Source organism: Myzus persicae, unplaced genomic scaffold, assembly GCF_001856785.1.
Source record: "Myzus persicae strain clone G006 unplaced genomic scaffold, MPER_G0061.0, whole genome shotgun sequence".
NCBI lineage: Eukaryota > Metazoa > Arthropoda > Insecta > Hemiptera > Aphididae > Myzus > Myzus persicae.
Window position 1 is genome coordinate 156,464 of NW_019103926.1, and position 23,974 is coordinate 180,437.

The window sequence follows — 23,974 nt, forward strand, 5'->3', positions numbered from 1 at the left end:
CGGGGTAAAATATAAAGAAAGAAAAAACTCATTTACATTTGGTTATTACAGTACGCACCTATTATGTATGTATACATTATATACGATATAGTACGGGAATACTGAATACGGGTTTTCCGGTGTAAATACTTACGTGCGTGGTATATATAGGTGTACCTGTTGTTTTTTCAACAGCTACTATACGCGGCGAGGCTCGCGGAGATATTGTTTTCAAATATTGTTTTCGGTTAATGTAGTTTGGGTTAATGCCTCGGACTACAATCGTTGAATATATTATGATGTATAAAAAAAAAAATTTATACTCACAAACGCATTGAATAATTTATAAACGTAGTTATGTACGATACACGCCATACCGTACGTATATTAATATATTATACATCTATATATATACCATAAAAATAATCATCATTATAACGATGTGATTATTCAATTAAACTGAAGGTTGGTATAATATTATATATTCTACCCCGACTGGAATCGTCCTGTCATTAATTTCGACTTGTAAAAATGAAATAAGAACTGGCCGTTGAGAGTGAATCTAATGAACAAAAACATAAGCTAATCTTATAATATCTATGGGTAACATTGTATTATTGTACCGTCGATAAATAATAAAGATAAACAATAAATTACATCTTGTGCTATCGTTTTTCTCACCGTTAAAACGGATAGTAAATAATTAATATTTATTGTTCGTACAAACTACAAATACATCCTCTCAAGAGTCAAGTTGTAACTCACACAATTAAAATATATTGTTCAAGTGACGTATGTAGACTATTGTATTATATGTTAACCTCTTGACTTTATCGACCATCGGGTAAAGGCACTTCTTCTAACCGCAAACGCTTAAGAATATCCTAATCAGCCATTCAATTGTCAATTTGCCTTATATCGCGTCGTCAAATTAACCCGTTACTATTATTATTATTATTATTTCATAACACTATTTGTCTGTAGACCAACATATATATTTTACTGATAATTTTATATTTTTCAACAGGTCGTTACACTATTGCAGTGAAGAAGACACACCCAAATCGTGCTGCGGTCTATTGACGTTACCAGACGCTACCAGTACGGTATCCATCAGGTGGTTCATTGGTATCGTGTTCATTGCTGGGATTTGTTCAGCACTCGTGGGCACTGTCTTGGGTGCTACCAGGGCTTCCGGTAGAGAACACCTCACGGTCGCCTTACTTATGATAGGTAAGTTCAGCTTATCCTATCACTTAAAAGAATAATGGCACCCCTACGAAGTTTGAGCATGTCATTAGTAATAACTTATTACTTTAGACAGTCGTTTAATAGGGCGTCTTGTGGATCGCATTGTTAAACTGCGAGATTACTTTTGATTAATACTGTGTTAAGTTCGGCCAATATCCCAGTTTTTAAGTGAATTATACGGATTCATATTTTAATTACCATATAACATAAACATTTTCATTGAAAAACTACAATTTTAAGTATCGAAAAAACAACCATTGAATTAAAATTTGTCTTGTTGAGATTTTGTAACCCAATGAACAAAATATAAAGTATAAAATACAACGCGACTTGGTGTACATACAATATTTTTATGATGTATGTGCTTAAACTATTGTTTTATTTTTTCGACAAATGTTGGGTGGGCAGATAACGTATTAAATATGTAATTTTATGTGGATATAAAATGTGTATTTTATCTTCCATATCTTGGATATAGTATGTTTCATTTAAGCGCATTTGTCTCTTCAGTTTTCGTGACACGTCTAATGGTTTTAGATGCATATCAGCACATTTACAATAGAATAATATTGCATAATGGTGTCTATATCTATGAGCTAATCACGCATGCTATGACAAAACGTACGCCCATATTTATTTTAAAAAATGTGCTTATACTATTATTTGTTCTCCGAGTCAGAAAAATATTTTGTACAACTTCACTTATTTCAGTATTTAATAAAAAAAAAACAATACCTACGTCAAGGGATATATTTTAATCTGAAACACGATAGTGCATAATCCTATATTACCATTAATCGTATGTAATCGAATTATACAAATCTATTCATATTATTCGAAGTATATTTATTTTCATCGAGTCAATTTTCGTCCTTTCAATCGAATATGTTTTTTATTACAGTTTTCCTGTGTCAGACGACGATATAAAATTACCATCGTACACACTGTTCTGTATTTTTAAGTCATCGTGAGACTTTTAATTTTTTCCAATTGGTTTACACAACTATTCGCACTTCAAACACACAATATTTCTATTAATTTTACCCTTATAGATAATAGGATTTCCATCCATGACCATTATACGGAGGCATATCCGAATGTAATATGAAATTTCTTTAGCGTACTCAAGCGTTAATCAACTAATCAAGATATATTTATAACTATGAATAGGTAATAATAGGTAACCATATCGATTTCATTATAAATATCTACATATATTTGAATATTATACATTAATAACGCTACTTGATTGCCACAATTTCGTATGTACTAACATTGAGTATAATAACATAATATTGTACAACATATTATACTCAATGATACTAGGTAAAACTAATATAGGTACCCTCCTGCCTAGGTCTCGTCCTCGTATTATACATGTAGACATTGCTGCTTGTAACATATTATAATAATAATATAATATAATATACTCTCTGTTCAAACAGCATTAAAAGTCCGTGTATACAGTGTGCTGAGGATATTTTATATTAATCAATATACAATATGTTTCTCTTGACGATCTCCTTTTTGCCCGGCATACGGTTTACCGGTCGTGCATTTGACTGTCCTATTAAATGGCGTAGTGCAGCCCGTGTATACACTGCACGGGGGATTGCCTGTGTGAGCAAAATGCTTCCGCCATTAATCGGATTACTCACAATTGGCAGGAGGATCCGATAATCATTCGACGGATCATATATAATGACCACGAATTTCCGATTCACTTAAAGAGATCTAAAGGGTGAACGAACAAACGCATCAACGAAGGTCGATTTTACAATAAAATAGTATTATGCTAAATTATTCGTCAGATAAAAACGCTTCACCTAAGAATTATACTATTTTATTTTTTATTTTTTTTTTTGTGGAAATAAAAACACAACATAATATTATAGAAGGAGGTAGTAATTTTATTAGTTTTTTAAATACGAATAAAATAAGGTTTATAGCCAGTATAGTGAATCACTAGTTTTATAAACACATCATTCAAAATCTATTTCCATTTTCACTTATTTACTATAATATAGTACGTATTATTATAGATTTGATGATTTGTTTAAAGAAAAATGTTTGTACATTTCGATATTCAGAAGTTTATTTACCAACACGCGAGAAAGATTTATGTGTAATACATTTCATAGGTATTATATTATTGCATAAAAATACATTTTTAAGTTTGGATTTCTGTTTTAATGTGTTATTTAATAAATGTCATGTCTGCTTAATTTTCTTATTTAACTCGTTTTTATAAATATGAATATTTTATACTTGCAAAATATATTGTCCCACTAACACAGTTATTTTGAAGTCACAATGCCACGATGTATTTATTATTTAAACTCATTCAGTTCTCCAATAGGTACCTAAATTGTTTACATAAATCAAATTTTAAAAGTATCGTGATATTTCGTTATAGCTAGGTATAATAGTTATAATAATAGCCATTGAAATGGTATATAATATAATATACAATTTATGTTATCTCTTTTTTTATCGAATGGAGATATTGTGTTTCGTAACCCGCACATTTTATGAAATCATAACAGCTATTATTTGTTTTTCGTTTAAATTATTTATTTTTATACAAATATTATCTTTATCTTAGATGCTTAAGGACCGAACAAAAGCATAATATGCTAACTTGAAATCTCGATGTTTTAGAGCTCTAGTTTTTCAACAACAGAAATCGTTTATTCATACGTGGCGAATAAATGTTTGGAATAAAATGCTCAAACATTTTTAGAATGCAAATCAAGACTTTGTTTCCGGCACGTGGTGTAACAATAATAATATGCTGAGCGATATAATATTATGCTTGTCCAGTGTCCGTCGGTCGAATAATATTATAATTTTTACTCGCGATTCGACGGAATGAAAACCTAAACACTATCGGCGATCGCGATCGACGGTGTCTGCTGTCCGACACACAATATTATGCGTAGGTATACCTCCTACCAATATAGATATTATTATTATTATTATTATTATAGCGCAATGTCTGCGCGGTATCGACTTGCGCAGACTTGCTGCGTTTCGATGCATAAATTATCCGCTGTACGATTTCTAGCGAATAATATATTATAAAAAGATTGAAATATAATATTAAAAAAAAACCGTATGCCTATGATTCGTACGCGTATGAGATACGTGAAAATATTGAATCTCCGGGGAGAGCGAACAAAATCGGTTGATCGTCGTCGTCGTCGCCTTGTGCCATATTTCGGACGACCCACCGACGCCGTCGGATTCGCGCGAGGTGCGAAACCATATTATAAATTATAATAAAATATTAAAATATCGCGCGCGTCTTCACTCGCCGGCAATCCAGTTCACGGCTATATTATTATTTATAATATTCGGAACGAATACATGTAAAGACGATAATTATTAGCGGTTGCGTAATTCGCGCGTGTGCTCCAGTCCATTACATACATGCATAAAGTAACGTAATAATGTACCATTATCTTATTTGTGACACGTAAAGAATATAAAACGATATTAAAAGGATGTCAGCGTGCCATTTGTTTTCTCTCCCTCTAACCGCGCAGCATAGCAAATTTAAGTTTAGCAGAACAATCCCTGTGTTGTTACTTTTAATATAATTCACCTATTATTTAACTTGACGAGAAGAATATTACCTGTGTCCATACGTTGACTATCTTATGATATTTTATTTGTGTGTAAGTTATGAGCGTGTAAGTTATTACAATTTCGAAATGCTTATAAATTGTAATAAATTAGTAATAGTACAGGGACAGGGTCGGTTCTACTAAACGTACATTTGTGGGTCAGAGAGAGAAAACAAATAGTGGGCTATTAATCCTCTTAAATACGTGTTCAGAGACACATCGCATGTAAGTGTATCAGTTACAATATGATCATAGCCTGTAGATCGAGATACGTTGCAAGCAGCTACAATACCTGTCGCGACTGTCCGGCAACACGCTACCCGGTTAGTGGTTACCAACCCGTCGATGATTTCCGGTCGTCGTCGTCGTCTAAACACCCGGAGTGTCGACTCGTACATTGACCGTGCACATCACGTTTTACATGCATGTCCCACACTTTTTTTTATACGATTTCGTTACCGATATTATTATTATTATTATTGGGCTCGTTGAGTTTGTATTATAATATTGTCATTATAACGTGTGCATGTCCCGTACATGAACAGAATCAAGCACGTGACCGCGGGGACAGGAATTACGGGAGATTTACTTTCTCGGGACACACATGGCTTGTTCCCCTCCCAACACCTCCTGTCCGAGTAAGTATTAGTAGTCTCGTACTCTCGTCCTGCACGGCAGCACCGATGTTATGTTACATAGGTGTATGGTTAACACGTGGCCTCTACTGTGCTCTCGCCCTTTGAGCGCGGTACACGTTTTCGGTCCTATTCTCTCGCGGCGTCTAGTCCTCCGCCGCCGCCATATTCGTCGTGCATTTATTTAACGACGTCCGGCATACCGTTGAATTATTATTTTATTTAGGAAAACCGGGTTAAGGCGCGCGTCTAGTTTTGACAACGATAACGTTTATTGTTATTCAATATTAGACTGTCTACCTATTCATCGCACATAATACAATCGCGGACGCGCGTATACAAATTGCACTTGCGTGATACATACACCTATATTGGCTATATTATGCACAGGGAGAGTAACCGCGTTTTCCCGCGTACGTCCAACACGGTGACGCGGACCCCTCTGTATAATATACTGCGAACGTTTCGGTGACTTACGAATAACGATCGCGCTGGTGCGTACGCCTATATAGGTACACATATATATATATATATTATAATATGGTATAGTCGACAGGACTTGCAGTGGTTCTCGTGTACATTATATAGGCCTACCGACGGTGTAAATGTGTGTAATATTATATTATATTATAGGTACGTTTTGTTCGCCGTACACGGTGTATGGAAGCCAATTTTCGGACATTTTAGGCACCGTACCTAACTGCAGTTTTACCTGTGAAATAAAAACATTAAACACACGAGTTCCCATTTTATGAATCGCATATAATGACCGTTTAGAAATCATTCTCCCGTTTATCGTTGCCGTATATTATTTACGAGTTCGTATCACGCCCATCGACGTCGATAAATTAGGTAGGTATCCGTCTGCACAGAGCGTTTCGAATTTTATTTCTCGCCATCGACTTAATAATATGACGTATAGTAATTGACAGCTTTGGCGAAAAATGCGCACGTGAAGATAATGTTCCCGTTCGATGATTGTTATCATTATTTCCGTTTTTGCAATTTATTTTACCAAACGTTTATTTTATACGAGTGTAGGTACTTATTATTTGCGACGAATCAAACGAGAAATCAAACGATTACCTATTTAATAGTTTAACAGACTACCTAATAAGAAATGTATTAATTACAAGAAAATTAATGATATTTTCTGTTTTATTTATAAATATGAAAAGTATAAAAATCATTATTACTATGCATTTAAAATAGGTAATACGTAAAAAAAGCTTAAAATAGTTTGATAAATAATTTATTGCATGTAATATACACAATACGAGTTTAATTTTGTTATTTCTTGAATAGTAGAAAAAACAAACGTTATAACAATAAATAAACATTACCGTTACATTTGATGCATTGTATATAATATGCTACTGTTGCTATCTTGGACTACCAAATCTAAATTGAAATAAAAACAGTTGAATTATTTATTTTATCGTGTTTATTGTTCGGGTGCTTCGACGAATTTGTAATCAGCTTAAGTAAAAGTATAACATTATTGTTATTATATTCTTTGTATTTTAAAATCATACGCCTTACGCATGAACTGTTTGAAGTATTATGTTTTATTATTGTAAAAAAAATAAAAAAATATATATAATATATAATATAAAAAAAACCCACAAAGTTTAGAAGCCAATTTCTTTTCTACTAAATAAACATTTTACCCTCAAATAAATTTTTCATATTATTAATACAAACTTATATTTGGCTTTAGGTTCTACTCGATAATTATTGAAATTAAGAAAAAGGTGTTGTGGAATAGCTAATACCTATGATAATAATTTATTATTTAAGATGTTTTCTGTATTCTATGACTAGTGACTACTTATTTAGACACGATTAAATAACGTTCAATGATTAATTTATCGTTATAAACAACAAAATATTGAAATAAAAACCGGAAATCTTGTTTACCGACGAATGATTAATAACATTATTTGGTATACTATCTGATTTTTTTAATTGTAGGTGCTCAAATCCTGATATGACGCATAATAATACTCACTAATTACTGATCTATGAATATTATAAGCATATTATGCTAGTAAACGATACTGAGTAATTGGCGAACGAACTAACATAGAGGCATAAATAGAAAAATATAGTAAATACTTGCAATATAAATGTAAGAAATACAAATTGACGTAAATTGCAGCCGTCCTTGTATAATTCATTCGATAATTTTATGCCATCGTTCTCCGTAACACATCCACTATAATTATAATAACACGATTATAATCGTAATCATTGATGTGTAGGTGTATGAAAGTTTGTTGGTCATTATTGTAGTTGCTATTAGTGTTTCATTCGTTCCTCATTACTCATTAGATATCAAACACAATATAATTATATATTTTGCAGTGTTTATTTTTTATTTTTATTACATTTTTGAATCATATTTCATGTTCATACAAGTTTATACTTTTATAAAATTTGGTAGTGATGATTTATGGGAGGAAAGTTGAGAAAAAAATGAACGGGTTGTGAAATTCGATAATGATCTCATTATTCTCATTTAAATTATTGCTTACATTTGTATATGTTAACGAATAATATAATTTGTTGGTAGTCATCGTTTCTGCCTTCGAGCAATTTTTTTTGCTGTGTCTTCATAGAGAATAGAACAGTCTTTCTGTATATTATGGACTGTGATTTCAAACCATTACTACTTTTGCAGTGTTCGAATATTTTCCATTCAAACGCATTTTAAACTTGAAGAATTACAAAAAACTTGTGGAATGTGAAGCAATCAAGTAACCATTTATTCTCGTAAATAATAGGTTAGGCTATATATATATTTATTATAATAATTGTATCGTTTCGAAACGCTCAAAAAAACCGTTTGACATTATCGAATAGAAAAATGAAAAAATGACAACAAATTATGGTTACTATTTCTTTATAATATTACTGCAAATAATATAGCGATGCTGTAGAAGACTTAATTTTTTCTTTGGATTTGTGCAGACCATATTTTACTGTGTCACTAAAGTTATTTTTCTGACGATTTTTTTTTATTTAAAAAATACACGGACGTTTAAATTCGTAAATGATATGATTGAAAAATATTTTAAGTTCTTTAAATTAAATATATTTACACACTGTTTTTATGTTCTTCATCACGATCACGAAATAATAATACCTATAAAATCAGTAGATTATATTTAGTGTATATACTTTTATTCACTTCGATAAAAACATCGTCATCTATATACCTTTTCGTTAGTTTGAAAATTGTTCTCGTCTCCTTATTATGTATGGAACATTATTACCAGGACGATAGACCAAAAGGATTTTTCGACCCATTAACCGCGTTCGAGCCAAAGACCACGGGCCTCTAATAAATAACACAAATGCTGACACTGTTTCAAATATTTTAATGACCAAGAAGATTAACATAAAATGTTATACGCGTAACTGCTGTTGTTTAGACTGTGTAAAACAACGCACGCGTACTACCGGTAATAACAATAATAATTATTATTATTATCAAAGAGAATAACCTCAGAATTATTCGTAGCACGACCGATGTTCTATCAGTCTATAATACCTACCGTATTTAAACAGCTAATGAAATGACTAAACCATTGACTGAACCGGAAATGTATAAACGATAAATCATTCACGGCTTAATAAATATCATCGTATTATGATATATATTGGAGATAAATATACCAAACGGATTTGCGTTTTTTCACAACAGAAATTCTATAATAATATGTTAACGATATACATCGAATTGTTATAATAATCAATTAACCTATTTACATTTTACACAAACCTTTTTTGCTTTTTCACGAACATTATTTATTCGTTTTATTATTCCGCACGTCGCGTTTATGAACAAAATAAATGAGAATTTTTTCTGGTGTTTGACCGGTATCTTCAATGTTTTTTATAACTTTTTTCGTCGCTTTGTGAAACCGTAATAATATATTCTATTACATTATAACGTCAGTAATATTCTTTAGCTTACCACACGTGCGACAATACACTTGATTTATTAATAATAGTTGAGACCAGGATTAAAGTCCTTTCAATAATTCAACCCTTATACATGCCCATGTTCAACATGTAAGTAGGTACGCATGCCTTTGACACTCACATTAAACGACAACGAGAAACTAATTAAAACCTTAACCGCAGGATATAACAATATATTAAATTGAATATACTCGTTGTATATTATAGATCGTTGACATAGGGGAAAAATATTTAACTTTTCTTATTAAGTTTAAGTTTTCGTGATAAAAAAAAAAATAATTTTGAAATGTGTTTAAATCATTTATAGGCTTGCGCAGAGGGGTAAAATTCTTTATTACAGCAATTTAAATTCGGTCATTAAATTGTTACACCCTCGAACAATATAAAATATAAATTCCAATTCGTATTTTCTCTCCGAATTTCTGAAACAACTTAAATTTATATTCTCATTTCTCTTGGAAATCGTTAGTGTTGTATAATATCTGGTCCAATGTTCCTCGTATAAATTATAGTTTTAAAGCATTAGGTATTATCTTAATTTATTGTGGTAAATTATAATTTTGTAATTAATTCGCTTTTTTTCCCAGTCTTGGTGCCAATTATTTTAACCACGTGTGAGCAATAGTTTGTATCATCTGCAGTACCTCATACATCATATCAATTAAATGCATGAACATCTAGTTAAGTTATTACCTAAGGTTAAATACTTAAATCCCAAAATGTGGTATGAAACTTTTCATTTTCTCGTAAATAATATAACATACCAACTTTAAATAATTTATTAGTGTTTGGTACGTACGGTTTTTACCGTAGCAATAGTTCATTTTTTCAATAGGCAACAACAATACATTTAAATAAAAAGTATCACAATTTCAAAAACATAACCTCTACAAACGCCAATTAAACATTTTCTCTAATTATTATATTAGACTTCACTTTTTCTGAAAATTATAAACTTATATATTCCATTAACAATATATTTTACAGAGTGAGTACAATTTTATTCCATTAAACCATTATTAGTTAAAAATACCTATTATCCATAATCTGTATCGAATAAAAAAAATTTTGAGACAAATCAAATTATACTTTTGTATTTTTTTAAATATTTGTATATGCGGATTGTTTTAAAAGCTTTGATTAACTATACCATCAAAAACAGCTCTACCACAGTAAAGCTAACACGTAGGTATAAGGTATAACACCAATATTATAAATAGCTTTATTTCAAATTATTGTTTTTCTATTACATATTAACAGTTTTATACAATTAATCAATTATTAGGATGATCCGCGATCTTTAAATCGTTATTTTATTTTACTTTTCTCCAAAAATTATTTATTTTGTTTTCACAACCAAAAATTAAAATTTATTTAAATCGTTTGCGATGACTTGAAAACTGTTTCACATACCGAAATTCCTGTGAAAAGGTTATTATAGTCATAAATTAATAAACTTGTTGAAATAACTTTAATCTTGGGTAATATATCATACAATTTTATAAATTAAATTAACAACAATATATATATACATAAAAATAAATAAAAATCGGGTGGAAATACACACTTGGAACCGTACAATAAATATACTACAATATAATATATCGAGATAAACATGAAATGCATTAAAATATGTAAATATATTTTAACATTGTATGTGCAATTTCATTTTCAATTAGAATTGAAACTTACTGCAGAAACTGACACCAGTCGATCCTAATCGTTAATGACGTTGGCTCTACGGCACAGATTGCACCGATGATAACAGTAAATTAATTATTATTTAACAATATTAACGTCACATGTATTATTATATTATTACATTATGATCATCTGGGAGTCAAATGTCAATTAGGTCAAGTGAGCTATGCGCCAGATTAGAATCAGAAAAGATCATATTGTGTACAGTGTTTCAAAATAAATTACTTTGCATCACGATTAGGACGGTTTCGTAAAGCCGCTAAATAAATGTCACTGTCAGGCGACAATTAGTTAGACAGAGTTATAATACAGTGTCAGCCAACTGCTGTGCTGCACGTCCACTCGCCTGGTCTGTGTATGATATTACTATCATTGTACGTGCGAGATTTCAAAACGACGACGCCATTCAAAGCGATCTTCCAGATATGGCGTGGATATTGTTGACAAAACAAAACCGGGTCAGGTCGTAAAAATCCACGTGGATACCAGTTGAGGTCGAGCACTCACATGTGTGCTCTCCGAACTTAAATTCAAGCGCCTTTAATCACACGCCATTAAACGCCACACAATAATACTCAGTGTCGTAATATCTGCGGTTGTCATTGGCCAACGGTCGGGGAGATGATGAAGGAAACGGCTCCCACTACCTTGTAGCTTTTTAAAAAAAATGTCTTGGTTTTTTATAGTTCATTTTTCTGTAACCCAACGGTTTCTAATAATTACATTAATATTAAATGAATCTCTAGATACATCTGTCTGTCAGCTAGAGCCTCAAAAACTACTGGACCGTTTTTAATAAAAGTTATATCCACAGTTTCTTTGAGACTTGGAGGGTACCTGTACCTTTTTTTCATACTGCCCATAAGCAACTAAAGTGTAGCTCATACATGCATTTAGTTTTCTGGTCAAGAAAAAAGAATATTTTTGGTTTTATTTAAAGGATTGCCATTGGTTACATATTATATTACAATTATAACTAATAGAAATATTGCATATACAATTGTTTACAAACATTTGGTATTTATAAAATAAACAGGTCTTTGGTATGGCCGGCAATGCCGAGATGGCAGCTAGTTGTACACAAATAATTAATGCATATGATATATACAATATCCATACTTATTAACAATAACAGATTAAATCGTTTTATAAAATTTTCTTGTCGTAATATATATGATTTAAATTGTCCATCTATAACCTATTGGGAGGACGTCATAACCCTGAAGTATTGTTCCTGTCTAACTAATGCACTACATAGCAAATTTACGTTCAAAATAATCAATTTTACTCAGTTGTTTTTAATATTTCCACTTGTTATTAAAATTAGAATATTATTTTAGTGTTCTGCACGATTTTTTTTAAAATTTTAATTTTAAAACAAGTTTTGAGCATTTTAAATTTGGTAAAAGTAACTCAAAAAGCATATCTTACTTCAGAAATAAAAACTTACGAGGAGCTTAAATAGTATATTATTACCATTATTACCTTCAAGTTGTTTAATAGGTAACGTAATTTCACTATAATATTAAAAATAACAGAGTAAAATGGTTTATAATTCTGAACCTGATATTGGCTATGATATCGGTTAGTAACTGGTATGACAGAGTTAACACAGCGGGTACAGCGTGTTAAAGCCTCTTAAAATATATTAATGTTAGAAAATCCAATTTAAAACTATATATTATGCAAAGACAGAGCTTAAACCTTAAGTTTTCGCTGAAAATGGGTTTAGGGCCGACTGACCTTTTTGGATAGGTAGATATAGGTAATGTGTCTTTACATTATACACGAACGAAAAATATCTCAACTGGTGGTTTGGTAGTTTCCAGGCATTGTGTGTCGAAGATCTGCGGGTACCTACAAAAAGTGTGCTGTTTGGACTGAATATTTGATTTTCCTGTCATCAAAATTTATAGAAAATGCGTATATCTTTGACCTCACAGAATAACATTGATCCTGTGCTGCAATGTCGTCTATATAATATTATTAGAGTACTTTCGTAGTATCGTGTAGGTACCTGCAATCTCGTTTACGACATGTTTAAAAAGGTGTATCCCTTTTTAAGACTACCAACCGTTTCGTTACCATTAATTAATCATACGACGGTGCAGCGTATCATTATATTTTGTTTTCACTCACCCCTCATTACCATATTATATGCTCATTCCTCGGTCCACCCCCGCGCGTATCTGATAGAACCACTCACCCCGTCATTGAACTGGGCGCACGAAGTCGAAGGTTGGGGGGGGGCTCCTCGTCTTAACGAATGCAAGTCGGCAGCACGTTCTTGCGGTCGACCTTGCACGAACGCCACGCCGCAAGGCAGCCACGGCGAAATGATATCATATTATTATTATCATTATTATTATTATTATTATTATTATTATTATTATTATTATGTGCGCACCATCTCGCGCGTAGGACCTATCATTACGGGTCGTTTCAGAGACGAAAAACAACTTTTGAAAAATATATGTATGAAACAACAAAGCGAGCGAGCTACACCGAAACGGCGAAACGTCATAATGACACCGCACATGACGTGTGTGGAAGGGTATGAAATAATATTATAGGTATAGATATGTATACGGAACAAGAAGTGAAAAACACAAAAAATCGTACACAGTCATTGAACGCGTGTCCGTGCGATATTCTTTGGGTTTTTTGTTCATCTGCAACCATATAATAGCAATATAATAATATAGTATAAGAGCATTGTATACACGCGATATGTTATTATATATTATCATTTAGGTATAGGTGTAGGTACTACTCTCAGTGCGTGTGTGTAGAGAACGAAAACGTTTTGTGACAGTGTACAACAATAATAATAATATAATATAATGCGGCGTTTTCGTTACGCGGAGATGTTTTTTTCTTCCTTTTTGGCCTTATAGGTTTTTGTTTTTTTTGGTGTTGAGTTTTTGTTTTGTTTTTTTTTTGTATTGTTCGTAGGTACGTTTTCTACGATCGCTGCCGAGGGAGGGAGGGGGATAGAGTCGTTCGGTATTTTCGGTCGGGGAAAAATTGTTTAAAAGAAAAAACACATACCTAATATGAAAGATTCGGCGGATAATATTTCCGCAATTATCCAATTTCACACGCTGCCGCGATTCGCGGTATGTGCGTCAGCGTGTTCAGAGGTACCACCTAATAAACTTACTGTACACCATATAGTCGTCTGCGGAGTAGGTATCGTATAATAATATAATATTGCAGAGCACTGCAGTTGTGGGGAGAGCGAATCGCGAACACCGGAAAATCCACTACCCGTGAAGCTTTTAAAACGTGCAGAAGTACATCCGACGAGTATTATATACGTGTATATACGACCGTCATCGTATCGAGAAATAGATTTTTTTCCTTCCGTAAACGAAGAGATACGCGCGTTTCCGATTCCCTATAACAGACGCCTAATGAATACCAATGAAACATAATTGACTCGGTCGCACGCGAGTGAGAGAGAGAGCCGGTATCGTATTTATATGTAAATGGTTTTTGTCGAGCGATAAGATTTAAGCTTTCAATTTTTTCTATTTTTTTTTTTTTTAACAAAAAGTTAATCGAAACTTTATGCAAATAAATATCATACAATATTTACCCTTTAACTACCTAGTCCGCATTATTATACACTCTTCGCGTGTGTATAATCGTGATCGTATACCATTATCATGTATATTCATATTATTATTCGTCGTAAATGCAATAATATTCGCTGAAACAACATTCCCACGTGTAAATATTCGATCCGTGATACGGGAAAAAGTTATATTGTTACAATCCAGCAGTTCCGTCATTTCTCTCGGTTATTTATTATTATTACTCATACGTCGGACGAATAATAAATAGGCACCCTTAATTATTATATTTTATCATGACACCTTATGATATAAAATATATTCTTATAGGTTCAGCTTTCAAACTTTTTTTTATAAATGAACAAAATCTCTTTTAAGCAAGTGCGATGATTTTAGCTGCAAACTGAATTCATTCATTCAACATACGTGGAAATATTTTATTAAATTTTTTTTCCCAAGTTTTTTATTTATTTAAATAAATGTTCATAAACATTTTTAAGGTGTATACTTTTATTTTATCGAACGACATAATGATGCTTCTCTAAAAATGTATTGATATTTTGACGTATCAATAGGTATCCATATTTAAAATTGTTTTGCTTTCAGCGTTTCTCAATCATCAACTCTCATAGTTTTTGATTCTAAAAATAACCAAACACTTCTCTGAATTTTTTTGAGGAGCTTTAAATTTTTAGGACAAAAATATTTGTTTTTAAAATAATTCCAGTGGGTATACAATATTCTACCTATAAATATTTATATGAATTTTCATTATAGAACCTGTTTGTCTAATCGTACTACCTACTGATTATGAAACGTAATAATGATTATTCATAGATAATTTATTATGTTAATAAATAGGGTAGGTAGGTTTTAAAATTATTTACTATACAGAGAATATTTTAAAATAATTTCCATAAGTTTAAACTTATATAGAATTATTCATTATTTAATTAAAATTGGTAAAAATTTGGTTTTTCATAATTAACATCAATATTTTATAAATTCTTGCTACGATTGACTCGTAATTATTATTATTGATAATGTTAATTAATATTACAACATCTCCCAAGTGCATTTAATGTTGTTTAACAATATTAATTTAATAGGATATAATATTGGTTCGTATTTCTTTGTGGGAAAATATAAATCTTATATAATATTTTAATGTAAGTATTCAATAACTTTGAATCAATGGTTATATTATTATTTATTACAAACAAAGTACTTGCTATTCAAAATACTTCTTGTGTACAATAATATTTATTATTTTTATTTAAAAGCTTCGTGTAATCATTAATTGAGTACCTATATAGTAATTAACAAAATATGTAAATAATATCAGTTATTGCTAATAAAAAACAATAATTGGTATAATGCATAAAATAAATAATATAGATTAACGTTACTACGTTAGGGTATTTTATATTGTGTTATTATACTTATAATATCAAAATAAAAAAATATGCTCGCAATTGAGCGCGTTAAAAATGTTTGTGTGAAGTACAAAACCGAATTTAATTATACAGTCTAAATTATTAGTATTTTTTAATTCTAGTGGCTTTTGAAAATGGGTTATTATATCCCTCCCACCTTGTGTCGGCATTACTCTGGACAAAGGACTCGTAATGAGTCCTCTAACTGCACTTCCCTTTTAAATGTTATACTTTAACATCCATCCTTGGTGCGAGGGTTGTTTTTATATTATCGCTGCGACGTGCTGTACACACACACTCGAATCGAAAAAAATCACCAGTCTCTCTCTCAATTATGTTTTTTTTTTTTGCGTCCCTCGAAAACCGTTCGGCGTTTTATATATAGATGCTACGTATATAAAAGAGGCGGAGAGCATTGTCAACAATCGATGGGGCGATAATTAATTTACACTTCCTTGAGTCGCCGCAGCATGTCAAGTAGAGAGTAAACGTGTTGTTTAATTTTCGAAAACCCAAAAGTTTTAATTAAACTTCCGCGAACAAGTGAAGCCAGCGGTTTGTCAGAGGTCTATTAACACGCGTTTCATTATAATATAAACGGTAAACACCAACGGTAACTACACTTCAATAGGTAGCAATATATATATGATTTGCAATAAATAATTAAATGCAATATTAACAAGAAAATATTTTACTCCGACGATACTTGTTTATTTTTTACTCGGTTTGGTTCAAGATTTGATATTAGGGCATCATATTGTAGGATCTCCCGACACTTAAAATTTAGAATGATTTGTTCGATACTCGATGTATAGATGAGAAATTCATCGCAGATTGTGTATAATTATACTTAAGGTTTATTTTAATTTCTTAGTATTTTTGAGCAAATGTAACTATATGAATTTATCGAATACTTCGCGTTCATCACACTATCTGAATAATCACGGAATTTTTTTTTTTCACTGCGTACTACGGACTTACTTCCTACATATTTGCCATTATTTTATATTATAAGTAGGCACTACTAAATAGTAAATACTTATGTCGAATATTATATGAGCAGTAAAGAAGTGTAATAATGTTAGTATTGTATAGAAAATCTTCCGTGTTATTAAATTTAAAAAAAATGTCAGTCACTCCATATCATCGTCATTCGTCACTGTGATATGAATGGGATTATTGTTTAAATACTCAACCCTCCCCACCCTCACAGAGACACACAATAGTGCGGGTTACTGCGTTCGTCAACAATATATATAAATTACTCGGTTCCAAGTTTCTGCTACGTTACCACGTCGTGAGCGTACATGAAGTTGGTATAGGGTATAGTAATAACCATATATTATATATAAAGGTCCCCTTTTCGCATGTTCAAAATCATTAACTTCGAACATGCCCCGTCGTCGTTAATGTACGACACAATAACGTCTATAATCTCGTAATGAAATGTAATCACTTTAACGAAAAATAAAACATTTTTGTAAATTGGGCCCGAACCTATTCGACGGATTAGACTTTATTGGACTGTGCGGCGCATTATTGGACGGAAAATCAAATGAAGCTCCGCACACAAAATCATAACGACGACGTATAGCCATTTTATCGATAGATACCACGGAATGTCAACCAACGATTAAGTAGACGTAATGTATGGACTCGAACGACTAGAAAAGTATTTGACAAATACCGAAAAATCGCTTAACAGAAATAATCACGTATAATCGCTCTTTGCCGATGAAAAAAAAACACATAGTTACGCATACGTAGATGTGCACAACACGAGGATATTAAACTTTAAAACTCATTACCAATAATGTCGTTTCGAACTTGTTTTTCGTACGTGATATGAGCGCGACCACAGTATAAAGTTGTACAATATATACTATTAAGCGCACACACGACCTCTTTTAAACGACCGTCTATTAATAATAACGTATATAATATTATCACGTAGGGGAGGGGGTGGTAAAATTGTTTTTTTAAACGCCCGCAGTACTTTCGATCGGGACGATAAATCGCGAACGATAATTAATTTTCCTTCTGTTTCGCAGGTGTCGGTGTCATTCTAGTGGCCATCAGCGGTATAGCGTGGCGCTTGACGGCCGGTCAAGAAGCGTCGTCGTGCGGAGCGGTGTTCGGGCTGGGCCGATCGTTGGACGACGCGGCCGAAGCCAACAGGCGGTTCGTGCCCAGACTGCCGCCGTCCTACGGCCGTCCGCATCATCCCTACGCGGGTAAGTGTCTCGAAGACATCCCCGAAACACGTATTAAACGCACCCATATAATTAGCACGCGGCAGCCGTAGAACGAGCTGACTTGGTGTTTTCGGTTTACCTATATTATCTTTGATTTCTTCGTCCCACAGCAATGATGTATCCCGAGTTCGAGTACAGAGCTCCGCCGCCGTCCTACCAGGCGTCCATGCAAGAGTACCGACTGAGGCTGTTGCTGTTGGACAGACAGACGAACATGCCGCCCGTCACTGCGTCGCCGCCGCCGACGTACAGGTCGCAACCCGGCACGCTGATAAGGTGAGTCCCGACCGGACAATAATTATTTATTAAAAACGACGTACCGTCAAAACATTACTGTCCGAACGCCGTGAATTGCATATTATTATTATCATCGTGCTATTCCGACGATGGATGATAATATTACCTATATATGTACTCTTGGAGCGTGTAAGCTCGACGGACAATAAATTAATAATACGGACGTCTCACGATTCCGATTATTCGATGATTGTTTGTATTCAAATAAAATAAAAATACGTTGTACATAATAATATTATTTATTATTGTTGAAGGACGAAACGTCCTCTGTTTATTGAGATTTACGCGTATACGATACCTATATTATTACAAGTCGTCGTATTCTCCAGTGGATTTTCTTAAATGTCTTACGCATTACGCATATACCACACATAATATATACGATTATAAATTATTATTATGACCCGTACTACGAACTCGCAGCGTCCTTGTGAAATATCATTCTAAACTTGTCTATGGTCCTTGCTATATGATCCACGCTACATCCATCACATGGTCGTTTTTGTCTACACTTACTCATCGTTATACTCATAGATTTATACGCATCCGATGTACAAGTAATATCTCAACATTTACGATTTAAGTGATTAATATCTACGATTTCAAGAAAAAATATAATCATTTTCAAATAGAAATTAATGACGGATTAGGATCTCGTATTCTGGATCGAAAACTAAATCGAGTAAAATCTTCGGAGCTTGAGGCACTCTATTCCGCAGGGTGTACAATACGCTCAATCAAACCCTTATGTTATTTGGGTTTACGCTTACCCTGTTTAGCCGTTTACTTCACTATACTATACTATACCAACCATACTAGCATATATTATCATGAAGGTTTATAGTTATAGGCACATTATAGAATACTAGAATAATATGTTATTAATGATGTTATAAATAATTACCAATAATACAATATTAATCGAAACGTGTTTCCACAGAGGGCAAAACGTCTGTTGTCGCGGCGACCCAAGTGAACTGTACCTGTACCAACCGACGACGCTGCAGATCAACCACCACCAGGCTGCCGACTACAGCGGCCCGCCAAGTTACCGGTCGCGGACCAGCACGCTTCGGCCTGGCTGCCACCTGATGATGGACCCGACGGCCGGGACAGTGGTCATCGGATCTACGGCGGTCGGCGGCCACCACAGCCGCAACTCGTCGCAACTGAGCGCGGCCATGTCCGAGGCAGTGGGCGGCGGCGTGTTGACGGCCGCCCCTGTGGACAACAAGGTGCCGCCGCCTCCGAACACCGACGACGACGACGGAAGCGAAGGCGGTGGCCACGTCGGCATCGTCGTCGGCGGTACAGTCGACGACAACGTTCGCAACATCGCGGTCGTCGTGGACGAAAAGACCGCGGACCGCCATCACATCGGTTGCGGTCCGGTCACCATCGTGCAGACCACGCCGGCCGCCAACCCTCCAGGCACGGTCATCGTAACCGTGTCCAGTGCCAACAACGACACCACCAATGTCCGGTGCCGGGACACCGAAATGGAAATCCTGGCGCATCTGTGAAACGGACGTCCGGATGGCGACGGGACGGAAACGGAGTAATACTCGCGGTTTTTCGTCTCAACGCTGCTCACGTTTTTCGCTATTAGTGCAACAATATAATAATATTATCGTTCACATAATAATAATATTATTAACACTATTAATTCGAACCGTTTGAGCATGTTTTGTCCGATATTTTCATAAGTATAATCTACATACTTATTTTGTTTTTATTACTATTGTATTATCGAATTATTATATTATATTCGAACTATGTATATTAAAATATAATGTTATCGTGACTCTTTTTCGCCGCTGTCCTCGCAAAATAATAAAAACATTGGTATCTATTGAAAAAAAAAAGATTCGCGACTGCCACTAAACTTGGCATAAACGATTCTAGTAATAATTTATTTCACGTTCGAGTGCGCGAACCCGTTTAGTTTTGCACACAAGCGTTTTCGCAAGTAAAATATATTACCGGCAAGACTCGGTGTTTATACATATTATAACATATACATAATATATTATATACTACCTATATATTTATAAATATATTTTTTTTTGACTGCTTCAAAGTAATGTACACAAATAATTGTACAGAAAATTCACTACTCCTAATTGTATGCCGCCGTTTTCTTGTGATAATAAAAGCACATCAAAATCCTTTCAAAACAATCCACGACCACTGATTTCTAATTTTTTTTTATTAACTGATACCATCTATTTGCACGACAATAATATACATGTTTATTGTTGTGCGTTTAATATTCTATATTCTTATCGGCGATGACTGCTAACTAATAAGTTATATCGGACGTCCCTCCGTCGTGTTTAGGTATATTTGTTGTAATAAATATTGTCTCATCCCGCGAGTGTGTTCCGTAATATTATTATCATTCATTTTAAGTGTTTTATCAAATATCGATACACAAATAATATAGTAGTCCCAAAGGGTATTATGTATTTACAACTGTGTATAATACCACGATTATGTTCGATTGTAATTGTTTGTACTGCAGCTGCGCAGTGTATCGTTTTCGGTTCCCGACACTCGCAACACTATAAAATATTATGTTATCATAAATATCGAAATCACGATCCCCTGGCATTATCCACATTAATGACTCTTTTAGTATTTTAGATGATATATGGTCAAAAAGGCCAACCATTATATCTTTTTTTTTTTTTTAATCGTTTGGTCCGCTTTCAATCTTATAGTTAATAGGAATTTTTATTGTAACCTACATGATGTTTATAAATTTTTTTTTTAATTCTTTCGCGTCATTAAACTCAATAACGAGTGTGACTAAATTATTTACAAAACCACAATATTGTCAAAAAGTATTGTGTTATATTACTATTATTATTTTTTCTTGTATAAAGTTACCTCATAAATAATTAAAACTATATTTTATAAATACGATTATTGTTTTTAGTAGTAGTGCTGTGCTGTACATAGTTATTATTTATTGGTGTTCATATATCAAAAAACAAATCAGCTGTGCCCCAAAGTATATCATAATATGGAAACCGTACAAGTGGAGTTAAGTTAATAATAATAAAAATAAGTACATAAAAAGAGCTCAGAGATAACTGATAAATGTGTATTTTGCTGCAACCTTAGATACTTGAATAGACTTTTATGAACTGTTGTTAAATTATTGCATTATAAATATTGTTAAGTAATATGTCATGTTTTTGTTAACCATATACATAGTGTTAAGGACTTGTGAAGATGTTGGATGTGATGTAGGCACTATAAGTTATTGTAAAAAGAATATACATAATATTATGTAATGATTTATGTGTATATTTGGTATGAAATTGTACAAAATTATTGTGATTATAGTGTATGTATAAAAAGTTTAATAAAACGACAATATACAATCATTAGCAATTGTTTGTTTACATTTATTTCCGACAGCTAATACTGCGATGTTATAAGTGCAATGCAATTTGCATACATGCACGTTAGAAATAACTGAATTATGTATTATGTATACTTAACATAGGTATAAATACCGACCACCAACGAGACGCTAAATAAGCATTTGTGTTCGAAAACAGTTTCTAACTTAAATATTGTCAATCCGTTCAATAATGGATATCACAATTATTATGTGCTATATTCTATAAACAATGAGAAACGTACACGATCAGTTAAACATGTTATTGATTAAATATCTGCGAAAAAATATATTATATAAAGAGTTGGCTACTGCTATATGTATTGCAGTATTCAAAACGTGTGAGGAAAATAACGTTCAACGATATGTCGAACTGTTGACGCCTTATTGAAACAACCTAACCTAACGTGCGTGTTCCTAATTGTTATTGGTCGAAAAATTGCGTAACACTGGTTATTATAATATTGTTTTCTGCATTGCTAAATCAAACTAATTATACATAGCTACATAAATACTATGTGGGAAATAATTTAAGTAGTAAAATACGTATAAACAACAGTGTCAACAAGTATTGGATATTATTATTAATCAATAATGTATAGAACATAATAAATAGTAGGTAAACACTAAACATACAATTTAAGACGTAAAAAGTATAATCAGTTACTGAAACGTAATTAGTACCTAACTTAGTAACTTATTACGACATAAGTAATATTATTTCGATCAATCGATATTTTTTTTAAGTTTATTAAATTATAATGTATATCAAAAATACAACCTTAAAAATGTAAAATGTCTTTTCGGTTAACTCGACAAAGCGTAAAATGTATCATTTCGCATATTATGATAAAAACAAATTAAAAATGTACATTTTACAGTTTTCTTCCTTATATACATTTTTATACTTAAATATTTTATGTTTACTATACAGGGACGAATAAAAGAAACTCTGCAAATGTAATTTTGGTTTTAAGTACTGACACGAAACGAAAGAATTAAAAATATACATAACTCATGTATAGGGCAAGCCGCACGGTAAAAGACAATTATTAACATAAAAAAATCGATTGTCATATTATTTGTTTTGTCTGCTTATTCTGAGAATTAATGAAAACAAAGACCTTCTCCATTAAATGCATAAATTACCAACTGAGCACTAATAATATTGTTTGTAAGTAATCGATAGATGCTGAATACACGACCCAGTTGTCCACCTGTCGCAAAAATTAATAAAAAACTATTGGGCTTAAACAATTATAGAACTGTTACAAAACTCACTGTTATTCTTTAAAAATGAAAGTAACGAACCTTTGTGTGATACCATATTATTGTTCACAATAAAATATTATGTCTGAAAAGTATTTTAAAGTGTTGGAAATGAGAATACTATTGTCGATTTTGTCAGATATTGATTAATAGGGTACCTATAGGCTATAATTACCCATAGCCAGACGTGATCGAATACAAAAAGTTAGAGAAAAAATAAACCAAAACAATAATTAAATAGAAAGCAAACCAAATTGGACTATTCCTGTTTATATGAAATTGTTATTTATTTATTTGACTTGAGTTACAGTTTAAATCAGGGACTGGAACGATTATAATTTTATAGGTTTAAGTTTTCAAAAACCTAAAATTTAGATTTTGGTTTTCAAAAATAAAAAATGTAGGTTTCGGTTTATACCAATTTCAACCCTGTTTGTTAGACTTGCTTTTTATTTTTTTATAGCAAATAACTACAGAATAAAAAAAACTAACAAATTAAGAACCTCTGTTACCTCTAATTAATAGTTAAGTGTACTGTAAGA

General features: G+C 32.6%; 1 protein-coding gene across 1 annotated transcript in view; it reads left to right on the plus strand.

Moving 5' to 3' along the window:
• The window catches only part of LOC111036435, a 141,175-nt gene extending 119,022 nt beyond the window's left edge, over positions 1-22,153 (plus strand). Inside the window, exons 4-7 of the mRNA XM_022318449.1 lie at positions 1,007-1,212; positions 18,251-18,433; positions 18,565-18,730; positions 19,692-22,153. Of these exons, the coding sequence (XP_022174141.1) occupies positions 1,007-1,212; positions 18,251-18,433; positions 18,565-18,730; positions 19,692-20,274 (1,138 nt within the window). The 3' untranslated portion in view covers positions 20,275-22,153. The remainder of the gene's footprint in view (positions 1-1,006; positions 1,213-18,250; positions 18,434-18,564; positions 18,731-19,691) is intronic.
• The last annotated feature ends 1,821 nt before the right edge of the window (positions 22,154-23,974 follow it).